Source organism: Lycorma delicatula, chromosome 10 (genome assembly GCF_047948215.1).
Source record: "Lycorma delicatula isolate Av1 chromosome 10, ASM4794821v1, whole genome shotgun sequence".
NCBI classification, from domain to species: Eukaryota; Metazoa; Arthropoda; class Insecta; order Hemiptera; family Fulgoridae; genus Lycorma; species Lycorma delicatula.
This window is the reverse complement of record NC_134464.1, coordinates 112459414-112480795: the sequence shown is the minus strand read 5'-3', so window position 1 is coordinate 112480795 and position 21382 is coordinate 112459414. Positions and strand designations below refer to the sequence as shown.

The 21382-nt window shown below is 35.4% G+C and overlaps 1 protein-coding gene across 2 annotated transcripts in view; it reads left to right on the top strand.

The window, feature by feature from the left end:
• Positions 1-11626: 11626 nt before the first annotated feature.
• LOC142331276 (protein FAM76A-like) overlaps positions 11627-21382 on the top strand; it is a 45541-nt gene continuing 35785 nt past the window's right edge. Inside the window, exon 1 of one of the 2 annotated variants that reach the window (XM_075377056.1) lies at positions 11627-11809. In XM_075377056.1, the coding sequence (XP_075233171.1) occupies positions 11720-11809 (90 nt within the window). In that variant the 5' untranslated portion in view covers positions 11627-11719. The remainder of the gene's footprint in view (positions 11810-21382) is intronic. The other variant, XM_075377057.1, reaches the window with a different exon arrangement.

The following is a 21382-nucleotide window of genomic DNA, read 5'->3' as shown; positions in this document are numbered from 1 at the left end:
AGGAGAATGTTGAAAATTGAAAAGAATAAAAATAAAATAAAATGATAAGAATTTTTAATTATAAAAGGATAATATTATGAGATACAAAAATTTATAATGAACTGAAAATAATTTTTACAAACTCTCGGAAAATAAAGAATAAGCTCAATACTGATGAATCTGTAAGAACATGTTAAGAGTAAAAGGAAAACAAAGTTGAAATATAACAATAGATACCAGTATTAAAAAAGTTGAATGTAAAAGGTTCATTGAGGCAAAGATACTGCTCCAGAGCAGATAGGAATAGAGAAGTGCTACCAAACAAATCAAATTGCTAATGATGAAAACAAACAGTTTTGTAAACATACAGAATAATCTGTGATAATAATAATAAATAAACTGCCTCCTGGTTGACTACAGTATAAATATTTTGCAAATTTTCTAAATTATAATTTTTTAGTTTTATGTTTTTTATATTTATTCTAGTTAATTAAACTTAGTTACTTCATGTGTTATGATTTTTAGGTGTGCATAAAAAAAAAGAAATTGCCCATAAAAATTTAATTAATTCACATTCATCTAAGCTGAGTAATGATAAGACCATTAAAGCCTTCGGAAAATTAAAAATCTGCAAAAACATTTATGGTTGATCGATTTGGATTAAATAATTGTGTACATAAGTAGACTGAACTCTTGTGACTGTCCAACATTTTACATCAGTTAAGTAGGATATAATTTCAAAAATAAAAATGTAACCCTCCATAGCACGATAAACCATGAGTATACATGATAAACTATGAGATAAACATTAACCAATGTTTCGTACACACAAATACAGTACAGAAAACTTGTATTTAAATAATCTGCATTTAGCTATGATATTCATAGTACACAAAATTATTTAATTAATTTTTTTTAAAATTATTTAATCAGTTGTAAGTGACTATTTGCCATTGTTAGTAGAGATAGTTGATGAAATCACCAAAAACTTGATTTACAGATTTCTTTGGTCCTTTATGCTGCTATCATATGGAATGTTTTTTGTAATTCAGAATACTTTAATACTTTCAGAGTCATTTTTTCAGAATATTGATTATCTACTATAATGCTTGCCATCCTCCAGTTCATCACTCTGATTGAAATACCAAGACAAATTGCTGGATGATAAGCAAAGGGTAGCTATTTTGTACAAACTATCATGACTAGATTTGGTAGTTTATAATTCCAAGGTGTTAAGGTGGCTTTTTTTCATAGTCTAAAGAATAAATAATAATTACTGAACAAACTATATTAAAATATTATGACATGATTCATAATGATTTATACTGTTACCATTTATGAACACTCTGGTCCCTGGTGCGTCTCAGAGTGTTCCTGTGGTATACTTATTATCAGTATCTTTTGGCTGTTGGTCGAGTGTGTACCTTCTAACAGTATCGAGGTTTTCTGGTTTTAAGGCTGTATCATTGTAAAGCGCATTTTAATTTAGACTCAGCATCTGTAGCTCTGCTACGGTGTGACTGGCGTAGATTCATACGACGCGTACTCGCCTCAACGCGGCGAAGGGGTGGCAACGACTGCTGGTCGTCAGTCCCTGTGACAGAAAAGAGGCTTTGCCTCTTAGTCCTTCTGCGCTCTTGTCAGAGCGGGGGCCATAATCTGTGGTTCATTGTTGTACGTTTAGTACTGCAATCAATCGTTCCAGTAGCGGCGAAGAGGTACGTAGCGTGACAGGATAACGTAAGGGTCTCCAGCTGCCCGTACTCGCTGCGGGCAGTCGTCACATTGTGGGCTTGCCCAAATTAGTTAATAGGAGACAGCGAGATTTTCGGATTAGTTCAGTTAGGGAAACTTCGGCCATGTCCGATTTCCAAGATGTTAAGAAGTCCAGGCGGAAGAGGAAACCTGCGCCGGTGCCATCAACAAGCTCCTCTGAGGACGAGGTAAGTGAGGCGATGGACACAGGGGCACCCACCCAGGTGCAGTCGATGCATTCAGAAGTTCTAAGGGCAGACCTGGCAGTTCTGCCCCACTGTTGAAAGTAGTCCAGGAGGACCTGGACTACTTAGTAGATTTTCTCTCGCTTCCGGGCGGGTTCAGCTCGGGAGTGAGGAAGACCATTCTCCCTCGCCTGGGTAAGCTGAGGGAAGCTTTTGTGGCGGTTAGTGAGGGTTTCGAGGCCTTGGCCTCCAAGCCCAAAGAGGTTAAGGCTCCCAAGGTGGTCGTTCAGGCCCCGGTGCAGCCCAGGCGCTACGCCGAGGTTCTGAAGACCAAACGTGAGGCCAGCAAGGCAGCCAAGAAGTCCGAGGTGATCTTCGTGAATAAGGCAGAGGGATCTAAAACCACAAGCCAGGAGTTAAAGCGCGATTTCCGCGAAGCCCTTCGTGGTGACCGGAATCGGCTTAGGATTCGTGACATTAGGGAGATCAGCAAGGGTTTAGTCGTCGTTGCTGACAATAAGGAGACAGTCCAGGTCATCAAGGTTAAGGGGGACCCCAAGCGAATGAGGAAGCCCCGAGTCATAATTTATGACATCGATCGGAGTCTCTCCGATGAGGAGGTTCTGTCTCTCATCCGAGAGCAGAACACTGATTTGGATGCGGCTGCGTTCAAAGAGCAGTGCAGGTTGGTCTTCAAGACCGGAAAGCGTGATGCCTCTCGGTATCACGGAGTGTTTGAATTAGGTGCTGGTCTCCACCAGAAGTTTTTGTCCGAGGGTAGGGTCTTCGTTGATTTTGCCTCTTACCGCGTCAAGGAATACCTTGATGTGCAGAGGTGCTTCAAGTGTTGTAGGTTTGGCCACAGGGCCAAGTTCTGTAAATATGCGTCGGTCTGCGCGTTACATTGCGCGATACATTGTGGTGGAGAGGGCCACAAGCGTGAGGACTGTCCGCAAAAGAAGGAGGCTCCGGTCTGCGTTAACAGCAAGCGGTTACGCAGAAATCATAGGCACTCCATCAACAGTAGGGAGTGTGGTAGCTATTTGAGAGCGGTTGAGGTCTACTTCAACTCGCTCGATGGTTAGGTTCGGTCATCTCAATGCCCAGGGTGCCTATGCGGTCCAAGTCGAGTTAGGCAACGTCGTTGAAAACCGGAGCCTCGATGTCTTGCTTCTTCAGCACCCGTATGTTGTCAAGGGTGATCTGCCAGGTTTTTCAGGCTGGAATAAGTTCCACGTAGGTGATAGTAAATCCGCCGTTCTGTGCAGGAAGTCTATTGATAGTGTTTTTATACGGCAGGCCTCTGACACGCATCATGTCGTTGTTAAGCTTGCTGTGGATGGTTTCGATCTAGTTGTGGTTAGTTCGTACTTTCAGTACAGAGATCCCACTGAATTACATTTGGAAAGATGGGATAGAATTATCAGGCTGGTAGCGGGTCGTCCTATTCTTATAGGTGTTGATGCGAATGCCAAATCGCTTCTTTGGCACAGTGGGATCACAGACGACGGCGGAGAATTGCTAGAAGGCTTCATCGCGCAGCATCGATTAGAAGTGTTTAACATCGCCGGCGAGTCGGCAACGTTCGCCGGCGCTGTGGGATTGCGGAGGACCTTCCTTGGTACCAACATTGATGTTACCATAGGCAAGGATATCCCAGGTAGGATTCAGAACTGGTCTGTAGTCGATGATTGCGAAAGCGACCATCGGCTCATTATCTTTGAGTAGATAGGTGGGCTGCGCGATGTCTTTAGGGCGGACGTCCCTGTTCAGCAGGGACGCTTCCTGCACAGGCGGGCGGATTGGCCCAAGTTTTCGAACATTCTTGCGGCCAGGATGCGGGTGTTTACTCGTACCCTGGACGAGGTCCCGTTAGATAACCTGGCAGAGGAATTTTCTTCTGCGGTGGTCGAAGCTGCAGAACTCTCAATCCCCCGGAGTACGGGTCGAGAGAGAATAGCTGGTTGGTGGTCTCGGGACTTGACTGCGGTAAAACAGGCCGTGGGCCGACTCAGGAGAGCCGCACAGCGTGCGCGTGATCCTGACCGGCGCGAGGCCTTGTTTGCGGAGTACCGTCAGAAAAGGAACGAGTATTTTCATAGAATTAGGAGTTCTAAACGAGATTCCTGGCGCTCTTTTGTCCAAGAGCAAGGGAATAGAGACCCTTGGGGTGTTGTTTATCGTGTTCTTGGTCATAAACGTAGAAAGGACAATCTTCTGTCGGCTCTCTCGACCCAGGACGGCGTTGTTGTTGAGAAAGATCGGGTTCTATCTCTTCTGATGGACGATCTGCTCCCCGATGATACCGAGGTTGGTGAGACCTTGTATCACCGGAGAGTTCGAGCGGCGGTTGTTAGTTTCACAACGGACTCTGTGTCTTTGGAGATTACTGAGGCGGAAGTCCGCCAGGTAATCTGTAGCCTTGCTAGGAACAAAGCCCCCGGATATGATGGTATCACGGTGGAGCTCCTTGTTCGCACCCTGCCCGTAATTCTTGGCCCGTTGACTAGGGTATTCAATAGGTGTTTGTTTGCCGGGTGTTTCCCGGTTTGTTGGAAGCGAGGAATTCTGAAGCTGTTGTTTAAGGGTGGCGACAAGGATCCCACCGTTAGTTCTTCTTACCGTCCTCTGACGCTCTTACCAGTTGTTGGAAAAGTTTTCGAGAAGGTTCTTTACCTCCGCATTAATAGCAGGCTCACTTTAAATCACATGCTGATGGACGACCAGTATGGCTTTAGACCCGGTAAGAGCACAGAGGATGCGATTATTAGGGTCCTGAATCTGGTTTCGGGCAGCGAGTGCAAGTATGTACTCGGTGTCTTTTTGGACATATCCGGGGCATTTAATAACTTGTGGTGGCCCTCTGCCTTGTTCCAATTGCAGAAGCGTGGTTGCACGCAGGAAGAAATTAGAACTCTCTCGAGTTATTTCAGCGACAGAACTGTCGTCCTTCGTGACGGCAGTTCGGAAGTAGGAAAGACCCTGTCTAAAGGATGTCCGCAGGGCAGTGTATTAGATCCACTCGTCTGGACCATCGAGTTTGACTCTCTCATGCGGTTGCGCTTGCCTGGCGGCTGTCGCATCGTGGCTTATGCCGACGATGGGCTGCTGCTGGTTGAGGGTAATTCGCGTGCTGAGATCGAGCTTAGAGCGGCACAGGCATGTAGGGTTTTGCGGTTGTGGAGTCTTCAGCATAAGATGGTTTTCAGTGCGGAGAAAACCACTATGATGATTTTGAAGGGCCGTTTAGCTGCAACTCGCCATCCGCGGGTTGTGATGGACGGTCGGTCTATTAGGTATGTCACTTTTCAGAAATATCTGGGTGTTATCCTTGACGAGAGGCTTCTCTTCAAGGAGCACCTTCAGTATGTGGCGAAGAAGGCAATTGATGCTTTCTTCGGCGTCCGTAGAGTGGTCCATCCCGAATGGGGGTTGAATTTCCGTACCATGCGGATTCTTTATAAAGGCGTCTGTGAGGCCATTATGTTGTACGCTGCGCCCGCCTGGGCTCATCGTTTGCAACACCAAAGTTATAGGGACATTATTTTACGAGCCCAGCGTCTTCTTCTGTTAGCGGTTGTCGGCGGTTACAGGACTGTCTCGCGAGAGGCAGTTACTGTGATTGCAGGCATCAAACCTGCAGATATTTCGGCTACGGAACGTAGCCAGCGGTATGTTGCTAGGAAGGCTGGCCTTCTTACTACTGGGCGTATGCGTGAGATCGAAGACCAAGGTTTTGACTCTTGGCAAGATAGGTGGAACACTTCTTTGACAGGTCGTTATACGGATGGTATATTCCCCGATGTTAGAGAGTTGCGAGCGATTAGCTGGGTATCCCCCAATCGGCATACCACTCGGTTCCTTTCAGGACATGGTGTATTTAGGGACAAATTGGCTAAGTTTAGGTTGGTTGATTCCGGCTTCTGTCCGGACTGTAGGGTCGATGAAACTGTGGACCATGTCCTCTACGTATGTCCCCGGTACGAAGCTGAACGTACCAGAGTTATTAGGGAACTCGAGAGAGTAAACTCTGTTTTGGATCTACGAGTCAACTGGAGGACTCGTAGTGAGTGGAAAATAGTTGCTGGCTTCCTTCGCTTCCTCGCCCTGAGCAGGACCGCCGAAGGAATTTAGTAGGTGTTAGGAACCTGGGTGGCTAGGGACCGCCTGGGCAGTTGACTGGCCGAAGGTAGGCGCTTAGGCAGCGTGCCTCGGTTAGATGTATTGGTGGTATGCGTTGAATCAGGCTTTCGGCGGGGTTGCGGCCGTCGTCGGTGGGCAGGATTACTCTTGCCCGGCGGGTGCGGTTGCGCTCCGACGAGGGCATTTTGAGCTAAAGTTACTGTCGGCGGGGCTTCTCTGGGTGCTGCTCAGGTGGTACGTAGGGGAGTCTCGGCGGCAATTGCGAAAGATGGTGAATGTCACGCGGGACTCCGCGATGGCACTGTACGGGAGTGGGCGTTTGTTCTCCTCTCCCGGGCAGACCGGAACGGAGTCAGATAGAAACTCATTAGAGTATTAAGCGGGGTTCTTAAGGGAACTAGGTCTAAATTTCGATGTTAAACTTTAGTGGGAAGTTTATTGTTGAGGTTGATAGTGCGGATCTGAGACATTCAGAAAGTGGCTCATTATAGTAGGATCTAGGCGCGGGGTCTTCTTTCTGCGGTTAGGTTTCTAGCTTAGTTCTAGAGGGCGACGTGGTAGCTGCAGGTGTCCGTTGTCTTCATTCTGAAGGCATAAACTTGTAAATCTGTCTTGGGGTGAACTTTTACCGATGTAGATGTCCCTTGGGGCATCTGCATCGGTGGCATCTCTGCGGGGCCTAAACTGTAAGCTGTGGTGTGCAGCAGTTTGAGGGCGAGAAGAAGTCCTCCGTTAAAGCCACTGCTGGCTAGGAACGGAGGGGGTGGTGTAGCGACCGGACACGCTACGAGGTGGGTTCTTCTCCCCTCAGGGGGGGGGGGGAATCGAGATGTTACCATTTATGCCTATATTATGCAAGTGTTTTTATTTTACCAATATTATCCAATGAATTTTATTTGAATATTTTATATGAGTTATAGGGCGTATCAGCACAATTAATTATTCAGCCTCTGTCATAAAACTCATTTCATGCACAATACTTTTTTTTATATATTGCATTATCATGGTTTCTTTTTGCTTTTCAGTTTGTTTTATTGGTTGGTGTCATTTGATTTTGGTGAGTTTAGATTGAATATATATGTATATCCTATTTCTATTTTTTTATTCTATTTATGTATTTATGTATATCTTATGTTAGCACAACTGTTTTTTTTTCCTGTTAACAAGAGATCGTAACTGAAAGAAAAAGCTCTATGGTTATTGTGGTTACATGTACAGATGAGGTTTGATACAATATAAAGTTGTAATCATTAACTTTGTTACCCCTTTAAGTTAATCTGGCCTCAAGTACAGCACTTTTTGTGGAAAGTTTAAACTAAATTTAATTAGAAAGCTAATTTTTTAGAAGATGAATTATACGATTTCCAGTGAGAAGTGTGTTATGGTTTTAATAATTGAATTAAGTGTGCAATGCTAACAAAGGAGTTATTTTTATAATTCTATTAGTCATTTTTTACTAAAAATTGTTAGAAAGTATATGATAATCTAAACAACTTGAATTAATTTAAAATCCAGATTAGTGAATTTACACTCACCATATTTACAAATAATTAAGATAATCAAGATTTAATAAAGATTTCCTTTGATCTGTCGATGCTGAGGAAGTTCCATTATTATATAAAGGGTAACATTTTTCTCTGTTCTGATATGATCTACATGTTATCTATGTGAATTAATTCATACTTAAGAATAATTTTTTTGTTATTAAGCTGTCTGAGAAATGTAGCTTAAAATTCATTAATAACTTTAATCAAGAATAAATAAATAATAGAGTATATGAAAACAGTTCTATTATATGGTTTCATAGAGGTGGATATTTGTATCTTTTATGATAAGTAATGACTTTTTGTTTTGTTTAGGAACCACTATAAGGTATTACTTCAGAGGATGATATGTATGAATGTAAATGAAGTATAGTCTTGCACAGTCTCAGGTTGTCCATTCCTGAGATGTGTGGTTAATTGAAATCCAACCACCAAAGAACACTGATATCCGTGACCTAGTATTCAAATCAACATAAAAGTAACTTCCTTTACTAGGATTTGAACCTTAGAACTCTTGACTTTGAAATCAACTGATATGTGATGATTTCACCACTAGACCAATCCGGTGGGTTAAGATAAGTGACCATTCATTCAGTAAAGCTTGTGACTTTCATAAATATATACACATAGGTTAATACTAAATATAAAGTGTCCGTTTAAGTTATAATTATGGATGCCAAACAGTAACTTGACACCCTATTTTTATATCTTAGACTTGTTCTGAGTTTTTGAGGAAGCCCCAAGAAATGATATATTGGTACGTAGTATGGGAATATACTAGGAACAAAAAACATTCAATAATAATGACAAGCTTATTGTTTTAATAGCATGCTAATAAGATACAATTCAGTCTGTAAACAATTTTTTGTATTAATGGTAGATTCTTCAGGTTCTTCTGAATAAAAATATTCAGATATAGATGCAGTTGTGTCATTTGCTAATTGTAACAATTGAAGATTGTTTTAAAAAAGATAATAGAGAAGAGATTTTTGCAAAGAAAGTCACGTCAGTACAAGATTTTCAGGCAGATCAGTAATAAACAATAAATGCAAGGAACTGAGGAAACTTTCCTTAGCATTCCATGTTCTATATCTTGAAGTAAGAAATTGAATACACATTTTCATGTGTATTTTTTGATAAAAGATGAAATTTGAACTGACTGTATGTGGTTGGTGAGGTATGACTAATTGTAAGTAGTTCCTCTGATACTATGTTAGCTAAGTTAGTTTGTCAGTAAAAATGAAGAACTATACAAAAAATTGAAAAATGAATCTTTGTTTTTTACGCTATTTCCTAAAAACTGGAAATGACTGTCAGTAGACAATTTTTTTAAAAAACTATGTTGAAGGTTTGCCAGTTTGTAAGGCTTTTCAAAAAAATCTTAAAAGCCTATCTTTTTAAATACTTTAGAAAATACTGACAATAATGAAAATTGTCCTTATTTTAGGATTGTTTTTATTTAATAAACTATGTTATTGATACTTGTGAAGCAGCTCATAAGTAGATATTGTAACAGCAGAATTATTATTAAACATTTACTATGAGATCTTCTAATAAGAATAGTTATCATAGATTTGATCTTTTTATTTCATGATTAATTGCACAGAAAAGGGAGGAGTATCAGAACTATGATAATTTTAATTAATTTTTTTTTTTTTGTCTTCAATCATTTGACTGGTTTGATGCAGCTCTCCAAGATACCCTATCTAATGCTAGTCGTTTCATTTCAGTATACCCTCTACATCTTACATCCCTAACAATTTGTTTTACATATTCCAAACGTGGTCTGCCTACACAATTTTTTCCTTCTACCTGTCCTTCCAATATTAAAGCGACTATTCCAGGATGCCTTAGTATGTGGCCTATAAGTCTGTTTCTTCTTTTAACTATATTTTTCCAAATGCTTCTTTCTTCATCTATTTGCCGCAATACCTCTTCATTTGTCACTTTATCCACCCATCTGATTTTTAACATTCTCCTATAGCACCACATTTCAAAAGCTTCTAATCTTTTCTTCTCAGATACTCCGATTGTCCAAGTTTCACTTCCATATAAAGCAACATTCCAAACATATACTTTCAAAAATTTTTTCCTGACATTTAAATTAATTTTTGATGTAAACAAATTATATTTCTTACTGAAGGCTCGTTACGCTTGTGCTATTCGGCATTTTATATCGCTCCTGCTTCGTCCATCTTTAGTAATTCTACTTCCCAAATAACAAAATTCTTCTACCTCCGTAATCTTTTCTCCCCCTATTTTCACATTCAGTGGTCCATCTTTGTTATTTCTACTACATTTCATTACTTTTGTTTTGTTCTTGTTTATGTTCATGCGATAGTTCTTGCGTAGGACTTCATCTATGCCGTTCATTGTTTCTTCTAAATCCTTTTTACTCTCGGCTAGAATTACTATATCATCAGCAAATCGTAGCATCTTTATCTTTTCACCTTGTACTGTTACTCCGAATCTAAATTGTTCTTTAACATCATTAATTGCTAGTTCCATGTAAAGATTTAAAAGTTTTTCTTTGTTAAAATTGATAAAGAAGTGCTGTGCTGTTATCTAGAATGAGTCTACGACTACAAAAATTATGAGTTAAATTATGAAGCCAAATCATAAGTAAATGAATAAACAAAATAAATGATTTTTATTGAAATTAATAAAATAAACATTTTTTATTCTTTGAGTTCATCTATAAATATTGGAAGGACAGGTAGAAGGGAAAAATTGTGTAGGCAGGCCACGTTTGGAGTATGTAAAACAAATTGTTGGGGATGTAGGATGTAGAGGGTATACTGAAATGAAACGACTAGCACTAGATAGGGAATCTTGGAGAGCTGCATCAAACCAGTCAAATGACTGAAGACAAAAAAAAAAAAAAAAGAGTTCATCTGTTTTTATTTGTCTTTAATGTATGTATAATTTTCTTTATTCCACTTTCTAAGTAATGAAATTATGATTAAAAAGATTTTTATGGAAATTCATCATGCTTTAAAGTCTATTGGAAGTGCCATTAATTGAATGTTTGTTCATAACATTTTAACAGTTTTATATTTCTTTCCCATACGGAACAGAACGCAAGGATGTCGGAGGGTGCAATACCCTCCTACTTTTCGCAGAATACGGACTTACGTCCTTTGCTGTTGGGTGATTCTAATGGACTGATGGTTATTAATAATGGCTGACGTTTATTCGTTTTGTGAAGTTTGGATTGCGTTCCATCCAATGGAGGGTTTGTCGGTAGGGGCCCGACAGAACGATGTGCTAATATGCTTATCTTCCGTGACGCGCTCCATTTCAGTCAAGAGTGGGCTGAAATCCTTCATTTAAGGGGACGTCCTCTCATAAGGAAAGGACGTCGGAGGCGATTTTTGGACCTACACTTAATCATTTACTTAATTCAATTCAATTTAACTTGGTTTGAATTAAGGAAATGTGGTTGGATGGATTGCTCTGAGGCGTTGCGCCCCAGAGCTATCTCAGTCAGTAGGAGTATGGATTAGGATTTACTAGTCTGATCGCGATATACCTCTATTAAGGATTAGATGTCTGCCCGCCATAAGGGCAGGCAGGAGAGATATATACATAACGCAGGTTCTTTCCCATACTTGTAAATTTTTCCGTTATAATCCTGTCAAAGTTAACACAGTAGTGCCACAAAATAAGGTTAACATATTATTTCCCTTTAAAATAGTGTAGCTAATCAATTTATAATTTTTGAAAGTATTAATTACAAAAATTTTAAAAGATAAATCTATAGACTCATTTATTTTAAGAAATAAAATTTAGATTACGTAACTTCAACAAATATCGACTTTTAACTGATAATGTTTTATGAATAAATAAATAGCTTAATACGCCAAATATTTTTTGTTTGCAAAATAATAAATAATTTTATTGTTAACTATTTTATTATGAACGTTACTATTAAAATTGTTGCTTATAATGAAAAGTTTACTATATTTTTGTTTTGCAAAATATCCCTTTGCATAACATGACGTCACGACCTGTTTTCAAAATGGTCGTAGAATTTAGCCGTTCGGTTTGAGTGTTTCTAGTGCGTAAACTTTTAATATACATTTTGAACTGTAATTAATATATTACCTCGAAATGAATAATTCTACTGCCCTTTTTGCGTGCTCTAAGTGCTTTAAAAGATATCCTTTTGAAGAACTTTCTTCTGGACAACAGTTGTGCAAGGTAAGCTATACGTGTTTTGTATTTGTGAATGATGCTATCGCCGATTCAATTCAAATATCGTTGTTCAATTAATTAATTTTTTTATTGATGGTTAGGGTATAATCTTAATTAAATAATTTTGCCTTGCTTGATTTATTATGTTGTGTCATTTTGCGTTATTCTTGTGTCGCAAATACGTTTTTGTCTTTCCAGGAATTAATCCTTTTAATCCCTGAACATGAAATTAAGGTTAAGATTCTATCAGATCATTGTATTAGCGTTTAAGCGTTGTATATCTATGTTTTAGTTTTTTAAATTTAGTTTTTTTATTAGGTGCTGAGAATAAGTTATTTATTTGCTATTAGCAATTTATTTAATTTTGTAATAAGCAAGTTGCTTATGCCTACTGTACAGTTTTCAAAATATTTAATAACCGAGTTTAGAGTTTTGTACTTTGTCTTTGGGAAGCACTGGATAATGGAAAAGTTTTAAAAATGGTACAGTTGTTTATACAATTGGAAAATTTTAGGTTAGGTTCCATATTATGATTTCTAAATAATTTCTCTTTGTGCATCTTTTATCTTGTTCATTAATTGTGGATTCATTTTAAGTAATGCACTATATTCGAAAGGAAAAATGCATGCTGTTGCTTTATGGCAGTTTTTTCAAGGTTTTACCTCTTTATTCTATACTATAAAAAATATATTTGTCCTTTTTATTACTTGATAAGAATTTATAATAGAAATTCTTGGTGGTCTGAAAAAAATTTTTAGATGTAAGTAAATTTTTATTTTTAATTTATAGGTAAGTTGTTACAGGTTTATTCCATTTTAATTCAACAAATGATCAGTGCATCACTATTTGTGATTTTGATATTTATCAATAAATTGTGCACTTTTTGATAACAAACTTAACCTTAGTGTTCCTGCCACTTTTTTATTGAGTAAAACTGATCAGTCCTCATTCATCTTTAGTGTGATGTGTGTCCTTTTCCAGTAGTTGATAGAAAAATCTCTGAAGGCGTGAGAATCTTAAAAATATTTCCCAGTTGAACCCATGTTTGATTATCCCTCAGTGATTTCTTGAATGAAGTACCAGGACCCTGCGGATGGAAAAAGTGTATTCGATATTCCTCTTCATTGTCATGTATTTTAACTTCAATGACTTCACCTTACCAGTTGCCATTAAATACGCAGCAGACATAATTTTTACATTTTGGCTTTGGTAAACATATAAAGCAATCAGAAACACTAATGTCCTTGTATTCCGATACTAACGTAAATGTATCTAATTCAGAGGTCGCCTGGACTTTCAGAATACATTTCTGATTTATTGGAACATGACTGAACAGTTATTGTTTCTGGGACTGTGTGATTATCTGATTAATGAGAACTGAGATATTCTGGTTTCTTGAACATCTTTATTAGAGAAGAAAATAAATATTATATTTTTAATATTGCCTTTGCAATAATTGTACATTTCAGAAAGTGTTACAATTTGATTGTTGACTGTCCTTTGAAGGCTTGCTTTAGTCTCAGTCCTTTTTGCAGTTCCACCAATACCATCACATGGTCCTTTTCCATGGTATGAGGCAAAAAAATGCTGTTCAGCTGCAATTTCAAAAACTTCTTGATGGCAGCACAAATTTATGACATTTTTTTGTTTTTATATTGAGGCATCAGAAAAATAAAAGAAATGTTGAACTTGCAGTAACAGTGTTTTTACTTTACTTATAACTTGCTTTTGGAAGCAGAAGAATGATGTAGTATTGTGCTTCAAGAACTCACTAATCACACTGCAGCTTTGGCTTTGTAATTTTCCTTCTTTTTAAAATATATGAGAAATGGATGTACTGTGGCATAAAATGTTGACTAATGATATGACTGGACTTCATCTTTTATCACAAAAGGAAAATTTTGAGAGAAGTCTTCCATTACAATACATTCACCCTCCAACAAATTTTCCTTTTTAATGTTGAGGAAATTAGCTTGTTTCTTTGAACAAAATGATGCCTTCTTAGATTTGCCTTTTTTAAATTTTCAGTAAGTTTATCTAATTACTTTTGAAATCAAAGAATTTGAGTAGTTATTTCACAATGGTCAACAGAAATTGGTAAAGATAATTTCAGAATCAAAATCATGCTAGCTCTCTTGCAGTAATCTGAGCCCTTCATTAGTGCCTGGACATTTTTCATGCTGTGGCAGCATGCATATTTCATTTTCTGTATCACATACCATGGTTGAAAGGAGAATTTTATAATCAAATTTCATTTTTAGAGCAGATAACATGAGTTTTACACTTTGGTGAGTGACGCAAACACAAACTGAGTGAGTACCTGACCCACCAGCCAGAACACAAAATTTAGGTCTTAAATCAGCAAATTTTGAAAAATCAATTTTTAAATTATGGTTTTCTTTGAAGGTTGTGTACAATTCTTTTAAGTTACATAAGCCTTTTCTGAATATTAATTTTCTTCCTGTCAGCTTGTCTTACAGAGACACAATTCTTCTTGCCTGGCATCATTTGGTTGTGCTCATCATTCTGGTAAAATCTTGGACATAGATAATAACATTTTCATCAATTATATTACTGGGTTTCTTTTTTCCGATTTGTGGTAAAATTCCAGGTACTTACGTATTAACGCCACCGCAGCTACAGCTTTATTTAAAAACAAAGTAGTCAATTGGATTTCGGTGGAAAATGGGCCGATGTAGAGTTTAACATAGATTCAAAACAGTCTCTTTATTAATTTTAATAAATGGTTATTTGTATTTTATAGATATAATTTAACCAAACTTAACCTATGCTCGCTTCGCTCGCTAACCTTGACTAATTAACAGTAATGTTTTGATTGTTTAAATAACAAATAATTGCAATAATTACTGAATTTATTAAATAAATACTCAAAAAATTACGGTCTTAATAAAATAAATAAATATAAATAACCATTTATTAAAATTAATAAAGAGACTGTTCATTTTCCACTGAAATCTGTAACATATCTGGCGTTAATACGTAAGTACCAAATTCCACTTGTTTTAACTAATTGTTTGAATTGATGGGCTAAATACGGACGGACTAACACTAAACTCATTTTGAAGTTTTTGAAAGCTCCAGCTGCTTGGTTAAAATATTAATTTTTTCCTGGGTTGATGCACCTGTTTTCATTTTATCCTTTATTTTAATGATTAATTCTTCATATTCGCTACGTAAATCAGCATAATTTTTCTGGTACTAAAGTGGTTCTATAGAAGTATTTAAATTAAAGGAATCGTTTAATTTACTGGTAACTGACTGACTTTGCTATTTTTGTAACTTTATTTGTTAAAATTGCTTCCTTTGCACTGCTTGATAATTTTTTAACCTTAACGGGGGGAATTCCAAGTGCTGAACAAGCTTTATTCACAGACTCTTGACATTCTGGTTTGCTTTCTATATCATCTTGTTGTTTTTGTATTTTCTTTAAGCATATTGTACACAGTGCTCTGCCTGGAATTAATTTTAAATTTGGATTGCTTGTTGAAAGTGTCAAAGAGATTTCTTAACTGGTTTAGTGTGACAGCTAAATGGATCAGAGCAACTTTTCTCATTAATATGAAAATATTTATCTAAATATTCAATTTTATGAAAAGTACAGATATTTTTTGTTTCAGTTCATCCGCTTCTTAAACATAACAATGTTATTTGCTCTTTAGTAAACTCTAAAATATTGTGCAATACTGTAGATCTATTGTAAGTCAATTTGTGACATACTGTTTCATTGTGAATGCCAATTGAATACTTCATAATCCATTTTTATAAAATGCAAGGTTCTTACAATAACAATATAGTTAGTATAAATTATAAAAACCAATTGCACCTCATTTTGTCTTATCCCAGTTTCTCTGCAAGCTAAAATAAAAATTTCTGTAATTAATAAAATAAAAAATAAAAGATATCGCATAAAAAAGAAGTTCACTTCTAATAAAACTACTTTATCAAGAAGTGTACATTACTTAACCACAGTATTACCACTAGCAATAATACAACATATCGCATTGAAATCAAAACAGTAACTGAGCCTTTTACAATGTTTACATTCAGGATTATGCAAACATTCATGTCCATGCATGTCTATTCACTTTCGTGTTTAAGCATGAGTTTGTGTGTATAAGTCATACTTTAAGTAACAAACTATCTAGGATATAAGGTATATCATTTTAGACATATAAAAATATTTTGTGTAGTAGATCTACATTATTATCTGAAAAAATTAATGCTGTGAATTTTATTGGATACATTATTCACAGTTAGAAGGAATGATGGTTGTACTGGTGTTGATGGCTTCATTATTCGTCAACCCCTTTGAGTAATAAAATAAGTTTTATATGGTTTTAAAGTACATAAAAAAATACTTACTGCCGTAAAAATTTCAGATTTTTTCCATTTGTACCACATGTGGTTTTTGGGCCCCAAAAATGAGACATTCTCAAAATCGTACGATTTGGCAACCATTTTTTTTAATGAAGGACACTTGGTAACAGTCCATTTTTTTTATAAGTACTACTAATACCTATAAAAAAAAAGACCCGTTAAAAGGTAAAAAACAGACCTGTTACCTTAAGCCCTTCATTATTTATTTTGGACCCAAAACTTGAAAAAACAATTTGTAAATGTAACTTCAGTAAACATTACAAGATTTGGTTGTGTAAAAAAATTAATTTTGAGTACATTAAGATGAAGTTCCATCTTTACTCTTTGCAAAAAGCCCTTTTTGACTGTTTGTACGATGTAAAATAAGAATGCTACTGCTCTTGGAAAAGTGCAGTTACCTGTTGGCGAGTTAGAAAATAGTTTATTACTCAAGAAATAAATTTTTTTTAAAATATAAAAAATATATTTTGGCCTCTACAAGGTAGATAGTTATCATATACCAAATATAATCAAAATCAAAAATAGTGATGCAATAAAATTCTTAAAAATTTGTTGAATTAAAATGGAATATCCCTACAGTACACCAGTCAGGCAGGTATTAAATTAGCAAAATTATACATTTTTACAGGTTTTGCTTGTAATTTTTGCAGAATATTTAGGAGCAGTCATATAGTTGTTTAGATATTTATTTTGATTTGAAATAATAGTTTTGTTAGTAGTAATACTAATAATTAACCTCTGAAGCTACAGTGAGAACTTCAGCAAATGGCATTGAAATTTAGGAATTGACCAGCTAACCATTTGAATCCCTCTCAAGCACCTAGTCTATATCTGAGAGCATTATCTATGTGTTTAGAAAAAAGGTTTGTAATACATTACACTCTTGTCTGACAACTTCCTTTTTTTGAAGAGTGATTTAATAGTTTCAGTCAGGACCTCTATCATGTTGCATATACTTTTTAAATGTATAAATTTATCATAATATTCACTGAACTCATTTTCTTGTTATTTTGATACAGTTTTTGTTAGTTGTTGATTTCTTGTTTATAAAAAACTGGTTGGTGATCTTTTACAGTTGAAATGTTATTATTCTTCCAAATGTTTTGGTTTCACATTATTTGATTATCTCTGGTTCTTGTGTATCTATTTGGTTGGTTATGGTTGTCCCTGTTTCAAAACATCAACCTTCTGATCACAGCAAGGTTTCTACCAGTTGAATAAGTAGACTAAATGATTGATAAAGTCAAAATACAGCATTTTAATTATTGTTACTTGTGATTACACAAATAAACTTATTTGTCATATAAATAAATAAGTTGTTTCTATTTCTTCTATCAATTTAACCTTTGTTCATTAATTTATAAGTAACACACCTTAGTCATTTGTTAACCAATCATTTGTGTCTCCTGACATATTTCTAAATATTAGTTATATTAGACCGAGTTGTGGCTGATATTTTATGAGTTACTATCTGTATATGGTGGCTGTTTTCTTGATAGCTAGAGTAGGTGGATGTGAAATTGTGTGTAAATAGGATAAATTGAGTTCTGCGATAATTTTTTCTTATGATTACTCATATCATCAGAATTTTATTTGAAAGTAGTTTTCACTTTTTCCAAATTTCAGTTGAAAGAATTTTGTATACAATATTTTGTTATGACTTTCTATTTACTTTTTTCATAATTAGTAATGGAGTACCTCATAATTAAATATATATACATATATAAATACTTTTTAATATCTGTTATAAAACTATTCTCCTAGTGTAAAAAATAATTTATTTCTTAAGAGAATAAAACAACATTGTTTTATGAGAGTTTTTCTTTGTACAATTAAAACAGTTTGTCTATATCATTTTTTTTTAAGCTTGGGATTAATTATTACAGTATACTTTAGACTGCATATGGTTGGAACATAGTTTGATTTTAATTTATTATAATTTGGAACTATGCTTTTTTTAGTTTTAATTGTTATTGTGGATGTACATTCTAATTTTGACATTTTTTAAGTACTCTTCAGGTAGGCAAAAAAAGTTGTAAGATATCTTTTGAAAAAAATTTTTCTTGGAAATAGGTTACTATATATTTTTTTGACAATTTCACAATTGCAGATTGTAATTTTTTTACTTTTGTAAGGTGAGAAATGGGGACAAAGTTATATTTTAAAAAAAATTATTTTTTGATTTCAAACAATACATTACTATATAGTTACATTTTATTTAGATTCAGTATGTTTTAGTTTTATTTTATTTTCAATTCTTTGCCAGCATTCGGTCAGAAATGTTGTCTTATATTTACAAAACTATTATTATTAATTGTTTTAAAATTTGCCTTTTTTATCAGTCTAGTAATTGTGGAAAACTGAGTACTTATACAGCAATTTTCAGTGTTATTTTTATATTTTAAAAAGAGCCCAAGCATTAAAATCATTATTTGTCATAATGATTAATAAATATCTTGTGATTCAAGTTTGTACATTAGTGGTGAGGGGGTGAATTTTCAAAGTAAATTCCTATTTAATGTTATTTAAAACTAACTTGGTCCTTAAGAAGTTTTTGATAATTATTTATGTCTAATTAAAAAAAAAAATGTTTAAAATATATTTGAGTATAAGCATTATAAAAATTTCTACAGAATATTGTAAAAATTAATACATTAATCAAAATTAATAATTATAGTGAGTGTTGTCTTATAATGTTATGTTAAAAAAATTAAATGAAATACTGAAGTAGTGTCTGGGATTAAAAGAGTTGAGAATTTTTTTAGGAGATTTTATTGAATTTCTCTACCCTGAAACTGGGAAATGTAAACTGTCTCCTTAGTAGAAATATCTATAAAAAAAGTCTACTGTAGAAGTTTTATTTACTTATTCTGATTGTGGTGTATTATATATATATATTCGAATGACCTTACAAACATTGCAATTTTTGCAATAATTTTGCAATATTATGTCAACAATATTATTAACAAAATTATGTCTATTGCACCTTTTTATCACAAACACAGGTCACAGTGGGTCAGCCATTCCATTGCTTTGGAGGTAAGATCCTGGATATCTTATAGCAAGCCTCTAAAAGATGTATTTGAACAAACCAGGGCCAGTTGGGCGATCGCTTGCTCTTCAGCTTCACATTGGTCACATCGTGAGTTTTCTGCAGCTCCCCATTGGGTCTGGCTCTTATTGCTGATCCGTAATTTGTGCGAGTCCTGTTGATGTTACACCACTGTCTTGTGGGAAGAGTAAATCCTAGTACTCGAGACTTGGAGCTGTCACAAGGCTGGAATTAGTAATGTCCAGTAATCCTTTTTGTTGAGGTTGTTGACCCAATTGGTGCTACTACAGGTGGATATCTGGGCTTCAGTCTCAATTGCTGTTTGAGAAAATCTGTATTGGCATGAATAGATAGAGACGGGTTAGCATTATATTTTTCCAACTGTGATTTGAGGGCTGCCAGTTGTCTGGTGGGGTGTGATATTACTCAGCAATGGCAGCTACTGGAGCAGTGTTGTTCTAATGATCCCAATTATGGATCGCATAGCCTGGTTCAGATGTGTGTTGACGAGTTTGATGTGGCAGCTATTAGTTCAAACAGAAGCACAATATTCTGCAGTTGGATGTGCAAGGGCTATAGTGCACTGATTCTTAGAGATTCAGTGGTAGCTCCCCAAAATGAATTGGCCAGTTTATGAATCAGGCTGGCTCTAGTTTTAACTTTACCTGATCATTTTTCAAGGTGTTGTTTAAAGGTAAGTATTCTGTCAAGCGTGACACTGAGCTATTTCGGATGTGGGTTATGTTTCAGTGCGACTTTTCATAGTTAACGGCAAGAGTTCGTTGAGTTTCCCTGTTAAGATGAAATGCTGTGATTTCAGTTTTTATTTGGATTTGGCTGAAGCCCCCATTTTTTGATATATTTACTGATTATACCAGGGTCTTCTGTTAGTGCATCTGGTGCATTATAACCACTCCAAAATAGAATTACTTGTAAATAGGTATTAGCATAAAAATATTTTCTAATAAACATGCTGATTTCTGTGGTGTAGTGGTAGCCGCTTGGCTTTTCATCTGGTGGTTCTGGGTTTGAATCACAGTCATGTAATTTTTCATGTGCTACAAAATTTCTGTTTCACACTCCTGCGGCACAAGATTCAAGTTTGTGTGGTGAATTAATTACAAATAAAAAGAATAAATAAAATTATCTTTATGTAATGACATATATCATTATGTATGTTTGTGTATGTTATAAACATTTTTACAAAGTTTATAGCGCCAGTCCATAGAATATTACATGATTTGAAACAGTTGCAGCATCTTAGGAAAATTCCATTTTTTCACCATAATTTATCTTGTTTTAAGATTCCAGAAATGTCCTTAATATGACTCCTTCACAACAAACTTGTAATTTGTTTCCAGGCTAATATGATTATAGACCTACCTGTTTTTTACAGCCCATATCAGGACTCTTCAAATGCTTTCTTTAAAAGTTATAAACTGCTCTAAGAGTTTGTGGATGTAAATGAAAGTGATTATTCATTTGTTAGTTATTGCATTAAAATACATTCCATCATTACCTTGTTTTCAGAGTAAAACTTGTTCTTCCTTTGTTAACATTTTATGGTACTGTTATAATTCATTTTATAAATGAAGTCAATTTATTTGTTATATTGAACAGTAGAGACTTTTTATAAATTTAAAATTAAATATTATGAACAGTTGCAACTCCAAATTTCATATGATAAGATTTTTGTCCGTGATTTTTCATAACATATTTATAAAGCTTTATTTGCTTGTTTAATAATAAATTTGTCTTCATTACTAACATTGTCCACAAATGCTACATTTCCTATCGAAGATGTTACTTTTCAAAATTCTCTTGTTGAAGATTATGGCTTAATTTGTTTTATGCAATTCTTATTTTGTTTAGTTTAGAAACCATATCCCATGTGTAAGAAGAGTGAGCAGATTATGTATGTGCAGTATACGGTGAGAAATCAGTGTCCAATTTTTAAGGTAAATTTATCAAATGAACTAAAAACAGGGTGATGATAATTCTTAAGAAACAAGGTACTGCTGAGCTTTTGAAATGAATTTATGTGCACTTCATACTTCTTGTCTTATTTCCTTTGACTATGAATTTACTGGATTTTTATGTGTGTGCTTTTCATGGTTGCAATTCATTTC